Source organism: Leucopleurus acutus (assembly GCF_964270905.1).
Source record: "Leucopleurus acutus genome assembly, chromosome: 8".
NCBI lineage: Eukaryota > Metazoa > Chordata > Mammalia > Artiodactyla > Delphinidae > Leucopleurus > Leucopleurus acutus.
In genome coordinates this window covers 8,270,483-8,283,981 of record NC_139151.1, presented here as the reverse complement: position 1 = coordinate 8,283,981, position 13,499 = coordinate 8,270,483, and the positions used below count along the sequence as shown (strand labels likewise).

Here is a 13,499-nt window from a genome sequence, read left to right as displayed (position 1 = left end):
CCTCACTACAAATAACCCAATTTCATTTCTTTTTATGGCTGAGTAATATTCCATTGTATATATGTGCCACATCTTCTTTATCCATTCATCTGTCGATGGACACTTAAGTTGTAAGAAGCTTTATTTCTAATGGGAGCCACAAGACAGCTGAGTTAATATTAGAACAGACCAGGAAGAAGAGGGAAATAGGATAGGAATACTGGGAAAATCCCTTTTTTAATAATTAACCTGACATCCACTATCCTCCCCACCCCCCACTTCCAATCCCTCTTACTCTGCTCTGCTTTCATTTTCATAGCACTTGTTACCATCTGATATCCTACACAGCTACACAACGTACTTGCTTAATGTTTTATTATTATCGACTGTCTCTCTCTCTCTGCTAGAACACGAGCTCCACCGGGGCAGGGGTGCTTTTCTCTCTCATTTACTAATGAATCTCGAGTGCCTGGCACATAATACGTGTCGATCAAATCCTTGGTGCTCGTGTCTTCCTTCTCTGAGTCCCCCAAATCCCTGCCTTCCGGGTTTTCAGGAAGTTAGAAGGATCACATCATGCAATATCACCCTTACAGCTCTGGCCCTGGAACCGTTGTGGTATTTTTCAACTCAGGGGTTCCGGCAGGTGGGAGAAGCAACCGTGTGCATGGGTGTGTAACTTGAAAGTGCATGCCACTTAGTGGCATGTGTGTTAGTTTCATGCTCGCAACAATTCTCAGAGATTGATATTTTTATTATCCCCATTTTATAGATGAAGAACCAGAAACTCCATCCATTCATTCAATCACTCATTCGTTCATTCACTCATTCCTTAAAAATCCCCAACGTTACTGAGTATCTACCCTGTACTAAGTACTGGTTATAGAATTGAACCAGAGGCCCAGAAGGAGCTCTGAGGACCTTGCCCAAGGTCACACAGTGAGTAAGCGGCAGGCAGAACCATGACTCCATTCTGGTTCTCGGCGTCGCCTCTTCCCCTTGCACCAGAGCTCTGCACACGTGCTGGGGGTCCTGGGCAGCGTCCCGGCAGGGCTGGCTGGGTGTGCATGGAAGCTGGATGTGGAGGCGGGCTCTGGGGCTAAGGTGTACAGCCAGCATCCCAGCGCTGGGCAGGACTTTGAAAGGTCCTTTCTGTAGCCTCAAAGTGGGATGTTGCCTAAAATACCCTCAACAGTTACTGTCTATGACTCAGGCACCATGTGAATTCGGGTTCCAGTGGGGGATTTTCCGAAAATAGCTGGTAGAGCGAGTTGGGCTCCTTATTGCAGAAGTCGTTGCTTTCTGGGAGCTGGATGGTTCTTCATAGTAATAGGTCATCTTAGTTATCACCACCTTTATTTTACAGATGAGGACACTGGGACCAGAGAGGCTGAGTAACAAGGTCACACAGCTGGTTAATGGCAGGACCATGACTGCTGCCTCCAAACCTGTGGCTCTGCCCCTGACACCATGACTCCAGAGGTGCTCTGTGGGGTGGAAGGGCACCCAGTCCTTGCCTCGCTCAACTTCACAAGATCTGCCCCTTCCCCCTTTTCCTCTCTGTCCCCTGGCTCCTTCCCTCTGTCTCCCTGAGGTAGGAAATGCTCAGCTCACAGTTGCTCCTTGCCTGATTGCATCTGAGAGCTGGGAACACAAGGCTAATTAATGTGTCTGTGACTCTAGGCTTGGCTGCCGGGCCCGGGTCCCCATGCCCTCCCTGGAGCATGGCAGACTCTGAGCTGGCCCTCTGACTTCTCTAAGCAGGCTGCCGGCAGTTGCATATTTTAACAATGCACATCTGTTGGCTATATAATCTCTCGTATTTGCCCTTCTCACTTGGTGCTTTGATGGAAGACCCCTGCGGGTCTCCCTCTGTTCCAGCCAAAGTGTTTGCTTTGCAATTTTGCTGGAATACCATCCGATTCTGCTCTTACAACTTCTGCAGGTTCTAATCAGGCTCTTACTTTATTTAATTAAACATCTATCTCAGGCCAAATACGGACTAAATTAAGAAAGCTCTCTCATTCCTGGAACATAGGGAAAGCAGCGGCCCCCTTGGGGATATGGCTGGGACAGTTTTCCAGGCTGAGATGTCACCACCAAGCAGATGGGATCTTGGCTGGGAAGCTGGCTGCCCAGGGTAGAAACAGCCCTCTCTCTGCTGGGACAGGAGAAGCCCTGTCTATCCACCACCATGAATAGACCAGGCTCCCTTTCCAGAAGGCTGGGACAGCTTCTGCCTGTAGGGCTTCCCTCCAGGGCAGTAGGTGGGGCTGTATACCATGGAGAAACTCAGCTAGAGTCCTGCAGGGCCAGGCCAGGGCTGGGACCCACAGGACCACTCGGGGGTAGGGACTTAGGGTAGCCTTGAGGAGTCAGGGGGGAATGTAGCAGAGCCTGGGGAAGCTTGAGGAGTGGTTTTTGTGGAGACCTTACGAAAGGCTGATGGACAAATGCCAGCTCAGTCTCCCTTTCTGGCCTCAGGAATTCTACCCAGGCCATCCTGCTAGGGTCTCCTGGAAACTCTGCCTCCCCGCTCTTCAACTGATCTCCAGACTTGTGAAACATTTCCCACCCCAAACCGCCAGAAGCCAGTGCCAGGTCAGGCCTCTGGAGAGGGAGACTGGGGAGTGAATGCCTTTTAGATATGACCCAAGACAAAATTAAGTCTGTTCAGATCGGAACCAGAGGCCCTGCTCTCAGAAGCCTGGCTCTTAACCAGCCAGACAAAGGCAATCCTCAGGGCATTTAGGGATGTGGAGACCGGGCAGAGAGCACCCTTTGCTTTTCTGAGCCTCAGACCCTCATTTGGGACCACAATCCCCATCCCACAGGCTGGCATCGGAAGAGGCGAGGTAACGTAAGTGGTTTGGAGTTGGAAAATCTGGGGTCTATTTTGAGGGCTAATAAAGCTGTGTGACCTCCCATGAGAGCCTTTGCCTCTCTGAGCCCCAACTTCCTTATCTGTAAAACATTTGGGATAATGTGGACTTTGTCACCTGAGATAGTAGAGAGGAAAGGAGGCTGTGACAGGCTGGGTATGACCAGGTTGAAGCTCTGATATCAGGATGTGAACTTAAGAACCAGAGGAGTCTCCATCTGTTTTCCGTCCTGCGTGAAGTCAGGAGTGGGCACTGCTCAGGTTCCTCTCATTTTAGCATCTCTGGGACCCTCTAGAAGGGGTACAAGGGAAGGGGTGAAGATCCTACAATTCCACTTAGCAAATCTATATGGCCTTTTGCAATCCTTAAAGATCAGAAAATATATTAGGCACTAAATCCTCCTCTCTCCTCCCTCAATCCCCACAGCGATTACAGACCGGGTCCCATTTTAGCCACATCTCAGGAGAGATGAAGGTGGCAGCCTCTCCCTCTAACACGGGAGGCCCACTTCCTGGTCAATCCCAACTTGCTGACCCTCCAGAGCAGGTTTATTTTTCTCATTCCTTCCATCGCAGGTGGGGGGAACCTGAGAGGTGGGAGGGGGCTTCTGAGGTTGGCCCCCAGTTCCTCCTTCCCGTCTCAAGAAACCAAGCTCTGAGCCGGGTAAGTGGTCCTCCAGGGTCAGTCTGCTGCTGTGCTTGAGACAGTCTACCCCGTGCGCTGGCCGTGTAGATCTGAAGATAACCTGACACCCTCGTAAATATTTCATCTCTGAGCAGCCGGCGGCAAGGAGGCAGCACCCCAGCTGCGGACCCTGTTGTCAAACTTCACAACAGCTGCAGGAGGCGGGGGTGGGAGGGACTTCCCTCTTCTGGCTGCCTGTGTGCCATCCCCCATGCGTGTCCTTTGCTTCTCTGAGCCTCAGACCCTCCCCCGGGGGGCCACAGTCCCCGTCCCGCAGGCCGGAGTCGGAACAGGCGTGGTAACATAAGTGGAGGTGCTGAGAGGTCTGCTGTGCAGCGCTATGCAAACGTGAGCTATTATTATTTATGTGCCGGCGTGGTTCCCAGAGGGCCTGCCTCCTGGCTAACATCTGGCCGGAGGAGGCAGTTGACAGGGGCTGAACTCTAAACTGGGACGACGCAGCTGGAGAGGTAGATGAGCCCGTCCCCTGGTCTCAGGCAGGTGTGCCCAAGTCAGGAGCGGGGACCTCTTCAGGAGGATGTCCCAGGGAGGCTGGGCTCCCGGGAAGTCAAGATGGAGAACGACCAAGGGGTAAAGCTGTGATTTAGCATAAGAACCTGAAATGACTTTTCCTGGGGATGACGTTGGCAGCCCGGGCCTCCACCGGAGAGCCGGGATTCCCAGGGAGCAACAAAGGTGGGGAGGGGCAGGGTCGGGGTGGTCCCTATGGACGCTGAAATCATGGAGAGAACTGAGCTCCATGCTGAGTCTGACAGGGGAGGGTTTTAGATGGGGCTTTGTCAGCACCAGGGGAGGGCAATTCAGAAAGAAGGGACTTGAGGATGTGTCCCCATCTTCTCTGGATCTCCGTCATCGAGCACAGGACCTCACATGGATCACGTGTGCAGAACATGCTTCCTGATTCAATAAATAAGCACCCAGGAGCCCTTTTTAACTCCCTAAGTGGCAGTCAAACACGCTGGGGTTGGGCAAAGTCAGAGGTCAGCTGGTGCTGGCCTTCTGATGTCCAGGGCAGGAACTTTCGTTTTCCCCCTTTGGGTGGGGAGGGACTGACACAGTGGGGCAGCAGTGGTCAGAGCCCTGTGGGACGATGCCGGGGGGCTTTGTCCAGTGGGGAGGCCCCTCCAGCCTGGCCCCTGGCTTCTGGAGCTGAGCCCAGGGTGCTTCCCATAGCATCTTCAGCCCAGCGTACGGACGGTTCTTACCTAGGACGGTGAGGCGTGCAGGGCGGGACCGGATGGCGGCCTGGATGGCCTGGCACTCGTACACAGCATCGTCTTGCAGCTCTGCCCGCAGGATCTTCAGGTGATGTTCCCCTGACAGGTGGTTCCCTACCACCAGGTACTGTGGGTAACCTGTGGAGACGGCAGGCATATCAGCATATCAGGAGGGCTGGGGCGGGGGTGGAGAGCTGGGCATGACAGACAGGCACAGCGGGGGATGGCGGGGACACCCGAGCCGGGGCTGGTCCTAGGGGCTGGCAGAGCAGGAGGTGACTGCACAGGGCCCTGACCTCAGTATAAGGAGCACAAAAGAGAGTTTCCCCAGGTGGCTGGGGCAGCGCGCGTGTGTGTGTGTGTGTGTGTGTACAAGGGTACTGTAGGTTTTAAGTTTAGGAATGTTGGGGAAGCTATTATTGAGTGGGAAGGAGACAGTAGAGATAGGGGTGCTAAATGTGGACAGACACAGTGGGCTGTCACCCTGGAAAGCAGGGGGCTGGGTATTGTGGTTTGCAAAGCACACATGCATCCTAATAAGGAGACACACAGAGAGACAGAGACCCAGGCTGAGATGTAGAAACCGAGAAGACAGAGTCAGAAGGAGAGAGAAGAAGGAAAAAAAAACTTGGAAAGGATCAGGAGTCATTTTGGGGAAAACTTTAGTTTCAGGATGGACAGGAAGTAGAAACTGAGGCCCACTCACCAGTTCCCAGGAACCTCTGGTCACTTGGAACTGTAAGTGGCTCTTTTCCGGTCATTCCTACCACGACCCCCTGAACCCCAGGGCCTGATTAAACACTGAGGAGGCACTCGGGATACTTAAAAGTTCGGGGCCTCTTACACCATGGGCAATGAATAACAGAGAAATAAAAGCTTGAGAATGATAAATCATTAAGCGGCTTTCCTGATGCTCTGCGGGTTGAATGTAAATGCCAACGTGAGTCGTGGCTGCCGGGACGGGCAGAGCCTCTCTCTCCCCGGTCTTGGACCCTCGACCTCCTTAGTTTCCCCCAGCAGGACCTGTTTTCCATCAGTCCTCTTCCCAGAGCTCTGCTTTCCCCCCCACCAGTGCCTCACAGGGTCCTTCTTCCCCTCAGAGGCCCATCCAGCCTCCAGCAGCCCCAAACTGCTCTCTTTCTGAAGGGCTTTCGCTAGGGCAGAGTGAGTTCTCAGAAACGTGCCATAGGAGGAGGGAATTGGGCACATTTGGCCTTTTTTTGTTTTTTTGCGGCACGCGGGCCTCTCACTGTTGTGGCCTCTCCCGTTGCGGAGCACAGGCTCCGGACGCGCAGGTGCAGTGGCCATGGCTCAAGGGCCCAGCTGCTCCGCGGCATGTGGGATCCTCCCGGACCGGGGCACAAACCCGTGTCCCCTGCATTGGCAGGCGGACTCTCAACTAGTGCGCCACCAGGGAAGCCCACATTTGGCCTTTTATAGAGAAGACTAGTGCTTAAGAGACAGAAGCAGAGACAGAGGGACGTGCCATAGCTCTCTTCAAATACTTCCAAGTCTCTTAGTGGGGGTTAGATGTGTTCATGTAGCTCCCAAGGACAGCATTAGGACCAAGGGTCAGAATGAACGTGGGGAAATACTTTAGAATATTGTTAACAATTTACTGGTGTACAACAAAGATCTGGGCTGCCAGAGGTGGTAGTGAGGTCCCCATCACTGGCTGTATTCAAGCATACATGGGATGATTGCCTGTCAGGAATACTGCAGAGGAGATTTCTACCCTGGATGAAGTGTTGGAGCTCTTAGGCCCCTTTTAGCCCCCCATAACCTAAGGGTCTTCCAGAGGAGGGGCAGGGCTCCCTGGGGGTGGGCTGTTAAGCAGCACCCACTTCTGGTCAGTGGAGGTAGCTGTGATCCTCCACCAGACTCCCCAGTATGCTTTTGGGGTGCATCCTGTGCGGTTGAGCCTTTCAGGCTCACGTTTTCACGACTAGCATTGTCCCCATCGTGCCATCAAGTGGTCTTGCCCTCCACAGCTGTTCAGGCCTGGCTGGAGATGCTACAAGGCTGTCAGCTGTACCCCCAAGAGCCCGGCCACCCCCCTGCCTGCCCTGCCTGCCCTCTGCTGGGCTTTGGGAAGGAGCCCGGGTAAGTTAAGTTGGCTCTCCCTGGGGCTGGGTGAGGGGCTGGAAGTGGGTCCTAGTCCAGCTCTCACCCTGCTGCGGCTGTCCTCAACGTAGCTGGCCCACTGCCCCAGGCCCTCCAGCCCAGCCTCTGGATCCCACTGTCCTGTGATTAGCCCCTGGTCTCCTGCAGGCATCTTGGCCGGAGCTTGTGTTTTTGTTGACTTGCAAGCCGTCAACAGCAGGCTTCCGCTCTCATAAGCTGCTGAAAACATCAGTGATGGGTTTGTTTGTATTTGCATAATTAGGCAGCGAGCCGTGATGCTATCCCAAAGACTGGCAGTATCTTCGCAAAGCACAGGCCCAGAAGCACAGATTCTGAGGAAGTTCTAGCTCATTCCACAGCATCAATACTCTCTTGCTACTCCCAGGGGAGGCAAAGTTATTGGAAGTCTGGGTTCTCCAGACAAATTGCCTGGGTTCCAATGTCAGCTCTATCACTGCCTAGCTCTGTTGTCTTGGGTAAGTTACTTTAACTCCTTTGCCTTTCCATTTCCTTGTCAGTAAAGTGGGGACAATGCTAGTATCTCACAGAGTTATGGTGAAGATCAGATAGGATAATCTATATAAAGTACCTGGCATTCAGTAAGTAGTCTATAAATGCTAGTTTAAAGGAACATAACAATGACGTAGGGTAGCCAGAGAGGTCCCTGTTTTGAGGAGGGTATAGGGCTTTTGGGGTTAGGAGCCAGGGTCCCATGCATTGGGATTGGGTATTTGTTTGAATCAATTTCTTTCTCAGTTGTGATTTTATTTACCTGCCAAATAAAGGGGAAAAGCCTTTTTTTTCTACCCGTGGATGATTGTAGATTTATGAGATAATGTCTGAGAAATATTTGAGCTTCTTAGAAGAAAAATGTTCCATCAGTATGAGGGAGTGTATTTATAAATCACTTCCTTCAACTGTTTTTTCCAGCTTTGGTGACCAGAAAGACAGTACGGTCTTCAGTTAAGGCATCATTTCTGGTAGACTGGATGGGGCTACACATTTAAAATAGAAGCGGGCAGAGCTGAAGCAGGCTGAAACCCCATAACACGGGCCCCAGTTCCCCCACAGTGTTAGGTGCTCGGCAAATACTTCCTGAATTGAATTGAGATCTATTACACCCACTTTCTTATCAGGCAAGCAAACAGTGTTTATTGAGCATACATTTGTCATTATTGTCATGATGCTATTTTGGGACAAGTGATCAAATACAGAGAAAACACGTTACCAAGAGTTTGAGTTTATTGGCTCTGCAAGGAGAGGGCTGACCTTCTTTCTATCAATGGAGTCAAGTTGGAGAGGAAACGGATCCCAGTTCATCAGATCCCATTGCCTTCCAGCACTTAGAAGGACCCAATGCTGGATCCCAGAAAGCCGTTCATGGAAGTGGATGCCAGAGGGTCAGTTATCCATGCAGCGATGACCCTTCTATGAACCATCCATGGTGACCTGGGGCTTCCTCTTCACCGACCCAACAAGCCCCCAGTCCCTGATGGAAGCTGAAAACCACTGACCGGGAACCCAGAGAGCTTCCTTAACCAGCAGCAGTGCTGGGCCAGCTCAGAGCCTCGTGGAGCGTGAAGGACTCGGTTTGGGAAGATCGTATTATTCCCCCAGTTCCTCTGCGGTAAGGGGGTTCAGAGTCCCTGAAATTGGCTGGTTCCCACAATACTTAAATTTTATGGCAGCACAGTATATTTTGGAGATGTGATTGCGTATTTTATCCATGCTCAGCTGGGCTGCAGCACTCAAACCCTGTGATACTATTGACCATTGCTATAATGTTTCAATACACATTTTTGGCAAGACATAACTCACATTTTAAAATATTAACTTCCCAACCATCATGTTCCTGAGTGCACTTCGATTTTTATTTTCCTGCAGCTGAACACCATGAGAGAGGCCAAGCTACTTCTCAGTTGAACACATATTCTTCTCTCCTTCTCCACCCCCAGACACTCCCCAACCACAGGGATACCCACATTCCTCGTTCTGCATTTTACAGTTTATGCTAAGTTAGCAAACAGCCACATGCCTACCCTCCTCAGGGGAGAAAAATAATGGCTGATGCGTGAGTGACCAGGAGGATGATTTCATTCTTTTTTCTCCCAGAGGAGAGGATGGATTGGAAAAACGTCTGTGTGGGCTTAAGGGTTGACATTTACAATAGTTAACAGGTGATGGGGCGTGGGCACCAACCAGGCAGCACAGACGTCAGCCATCAACAACCATGGGAGCCCACCAGCACATCTTTGCTGAATACCAGCCTGGGTGGTGGGCTGAACGAGGCTTGGAATTTATTTTAAACACTGGTTTTCTTTTCTCCCCATCACATGATGACCCCTAAACCCAACCAGGTTTCTTCGCGTTTTCAATCTACTTGGCTCCCTTCAATGGTTGGAAGGAGGGAAGAACAACACTTAACTTGTGACTTAAGTGGGGAACACATGTTGGACCAAGGAAAAGGAACGCTTTACTTCTGGAAAACTGACTTTATGTGAAATCATGTTTGACTTTGGAATGGACCCTCCAGGGCAACACTGTGTTAAGTTTAGGACTGACCGCCCCAATTGAGGGTTTACTCATAATTCATCCCCAGGAGTCAGAGGGGCCCTCAAAGTCCCATGCATCCTGGACCCAGGGCCTGCCTTGCCTGCCTCTGCCCGTGGGATCTGCAATGAAAGCTGAGATTTAATCCCAAAATGCCTCTGAAGATGGGGTTCCCTAGGAGGGGGTGGGTGGGTGGGTAGGCCAGGGGCGGGTTCTAGGCCTTCCTGGGGAGGTCTGGGGATACTCACTTGAGAGGTCCCTGCCCACGCCCAGAGCCAAGCCGTCTTTGATCCACAGAACGAAGCCATCGTATTCAGGGATGGCGCACAGCAGTGTCACTGGCTGCCCCGATACCACAGCCTGGTCCTGGGGCTGCTGGCTGAAGGAGTACACTTGACCTAGGAAGGAAACGAATGCAACGGTCAGTTACTTGCCGGAAGGGCTTCCCCTCGAGCTATGGAAGCAGAGCCCAGGCTGCCCTGGGGGACAAGGACCCCCAGAGCACCTCCCTACCTGCCTGGGGCCCAGCTGTGGCTTCTTCACTGCCCCCAGCTCCATCCCCTGCTTGCAGGAGCTGGCCCCGGCTGCAGGCTCCCTGCCCATCAATCCCCAGCGCACTCACGCTGTGGTCCAGCCATCCTCCAGCCCCCAAAATGGGCCATGTGCTACTGCTCCTCTTTCCCCTTAACGCCACTTCCTGGTGCCTACTTCCACAAGGGGGCAGAGGCAGGAGAGAGACCCCCAGTTGGAAGCACTCTGGGGGGCCGGGGTGTGCTTCAAGAGGGCAACAGGCATAGGGCGTGGTGTGCTTTGGTTAAACCTGAGAATCCAAGAAATATCAATAATATCATAGTTTTAGTGGCTCCCAGGATGGGACTAGGGCCAAATTTGGCGGGATGAGAGGTGGTGTAATGTGAGGGATGGTGGGGTTGAGTGAGCAGGTAATCGTCTCCTGTCTCTTTCTTTTCTGCAGCAGACCCTGCACCAGCCTCTCTGTCACTGGGAGCAAATCATCAGTGTGAACCCACACCTGCCCATACACACCTCCCTGAACCATCTAAGGTAGGCAGTTCATATTTTATTAAACAGAGACACCCACATTGGGTACAATATGCCAGGCATTGTTCCAAGATTTACAAATATTAGCCTGTTAATATTTTCATCCTCATAACAACCTATGAGGCAGGTACTATTTTTATCCCCATTTTTCAGATGAGGAAATGAGGCCCAAGGAGGTAAAAAATTAGTAACAGGAGCTGCGCCTGTTAGTGACTCACCACGTGCCCTGTGGGCCTTCTCTGTGGCCGTCACATCCCCGCAACACTTGTGTGGAGCCTTATTAAGCCCTTCTCACAGGCACTCAGCACACTGAGCCTTAGAGGTTAACTAAATTGTCCAGGGAGCATCTAGTGGCAGGACCAGGGCAGTGAATCCAAGACTCTCTGGCTCTAAGGACCATGTTCTCATCTACTGCATGCAGGTCCCTATGTCTCATCCTGGAGGGATTGCTGAAGAAGGGGGGTGATGTGACCCACGTTCCCTGGGAGGCCACAGCCGAATGGACAACAGGACATGGGACATTGACATCCACTGAGCTCCCGGCCCACAGTACCATCTGTGCTTCCCATGCTGTCCCTCCTGTACCCATGTCATTACACTTCAGAGCAGGACTATTCCCATTTTATAGTAAAGACACCCAGACCAGAGAGGGAAAGTAACCTGCCCAAGGTCACACAGCTAATGAGTGGGGTTTGACCTGGGGCTCATGACGTCTAAGCCTGTATTCTTTCCTACCCCCTGCTCTGCAGATGCAGATACACAGGACCTGGTGGGCAGGCTGCCCCTCCACCTGGAGAGAGTCAGAGGTGGCCACAGAGGTCCTGGACACCGGCTGCTGTCCAACTTGGGGACACAGAGCCCCCGGCTTCGACCACGGTTAGGGCCAAGCTCTCAGCAGCAGATGGCCCTAAGAAGGGAGCCCCTGGCGTGTGGCTCCAAGGGGCACCGGGGATGGCAGTGGAGGAGAGACAGAGGTCCACACTGGAGAGTTTGTGGCAGGCGGGAAGGTAGCTGAGTTTTCAACCTGATGAGATCTTGGCCGGGTCTCTGAGGGATCTCATTAAAAATCAAATCGGCTCTGAATTGTGAGAGTAACACTTTTTATTCTGATTTGAGCTTTATAAATTAGATTTCATAGGACATTATCATCAGCTATGTGTGGTGGGGTGGGATTTTTTTTTTTTCTTCCTTTCTGTCTCTTCAAGTTCCCTGTTGTAATTAGACTGTTTCTGGCACCAAAACAAGAGAGAGAAGGAGGGAAGAGATGAGAGGAGAAAGGGAGGGAGAGACCAAAGAAGGAGTGAGAGAGGGAGGGGAGTGAGGAGAGCAGGACAGCAGGAGTGGAGAGGAAGAGAGAGATAGAGAGAAGGCAGAGGGAGAACAGGAGGAGAAAGAGGGGCGGGAGACGCTGGGATGCAGAGAGGATGAGTGAGCGGGAGACGGGTCCTCTCCCAACCTCCTTCTCCAGGCTCTAATGATTTCACAGCGCATTCTTCTGTCTCAGCATCTTCCTTTCAAGGACAGTGTCAAGACAGCAGCAGTAGCTGTGGAAGATTGTGTGATCGGAGAGAAGCATCGGGTTGTCAGCTGAGAGCCGGGGGCTGGGATGAGCTGGCTCTCAGCAGTGGAGCCTGAGCCCCCAGAATGCCCCTGAATAGGGAGGCCTGAGGTGGGAACTGGCCTGGTCTCCCCGCCACCCCACCCCAGTCCCGCTTCCTCTTGGTGTTGGTGAGGGTGCCCAGAGAGCTGGAGTGCAGGAAGCATCCCCAGGCCAAGGTGCGGGCTGGGGCGAGGGTGAGGAGCCCAAGGGTGACGGGTGTGGCAGTGCCCCAGGGAGAAGAGGGGCTGTCACCATGGAAACCGGGCTCTGGAGGGGCCGGGAGGAGAGGTTGTCAGAAGCAGGCGTGCAGGTGGACACTAAGCGGTCACTATTTCACCCTGGAGGCTGCCTCAGAGCCAGGAGTTGGGGTGGGGGCCGATGGAAGGGAGCCTGGGGGGCAGGGAGGTAGGAGCCGGCCTCGGGGGGACTAGTCTCCCGACCCGGCCTAGCAGGCTTCAGAGAGACTTCTCGGCTTTCACATTGTGTTTGTTTGCATCCCCTCGGCTTTTCTATGGAAAGAATGTTTCTGGAGGGACACAGGCTCACTGGATAGTCTCATAAAGCTGCCCCAGAGGACATGGTTGGCGAATTATGTGGGGGGCGGGCGTAGTGAGTGCACCTGGCGGCATGCGGAATCTCAGCTCCCTGACAGGGATTGATCCCGTACCCCCGGCAGTGGAAGCATGGAGTCCTAACCACTGGACCGCCAGGGAAGTCCCCAGCATACTTTTAACTTTTGTGCATTAAATACGAGCCCCTAAACACTTTTCTCTTTCGAGTCAATGAGATGCTTTTCTCAAGCAGGACCTAAGTCGGGTTTCACTTCTAGAGGAGATGAAGGCTGCAGTGCAAGAGGATGGAGAGGAGGTGGAGGGATGGCCCAGTGGGACAGGCCCTGAGGCCTCCTCTTTGGGCTCAGGAGCCCTTGGGGATGCGGCGTGCCACCACGGGGGCAGGCTCTTGTCCAGAGAATCTCCTCACCGGTTCCCTCACTTCCTGCTTTCCAGTCTAGAGAGGTGAAAGGCAAATGATCCTTTTCTATAACCTCCTGGGCAGTATCTTGCGTAGATTCTCTCCAAACCTGTCCTGCTGCCGGCTGCTCCCTGCCCGCTGCTTTCTGCTCAGCGCCTCTCTCTGACTTCTCTAGACTGTTCTCCAAAGTGCCCCACCCCCCGCTCTCTGCCTCGCCTCCTTCAGCCCACCAGGCTCTCCGAAGGGGCCGCCCCTGACCGCCCAGCCCCTTGCCTCAGTCTTTTTTGGGGACCCGCAGCACACCTTGGCACGGAGTGAACCGTCACCATCGGGCTCGGGGAGGTCCCCACCGTCTTCCAGGAAAACATTTAAAACGCTGAAGACCCCGTGAGGCTCTATGAGCTCACACAC

The 13,499-nt window shown here is 52.9% G+C and overlaps 1 protein-coding gene across 3 annotated transcripts in view; it reads right to left on the bottom strand.

Moving 5' to 3' along the window:
• Positions 1–13,499, bottom strand: part of KIRREL3 (kirre like nephrin family adhesion molecule 3) — a gene marked incomplete at its 5' end in the record, with an annotated part of 540,300 nt that overhangs the window by 79,574 nt on the left and 447,227 nt on the right. For all 3 annotated transcript variants that reach the window (XM_082845695.1, XM_082845696.1, XM_082845697.1), the window contains 2 exons: positions 4,772–4,921; positions 9,706–9,855. In XM_082845695.1, the coding sequence (XP_082701821.1) occupies positions 4,772–4,921; positions 9,706–9,855 (300 nt within the window). The remainder of the gene's footprint in view (positions 1–4,771; positions 4,922–9,705; positions 9,856–13,499) is intronic.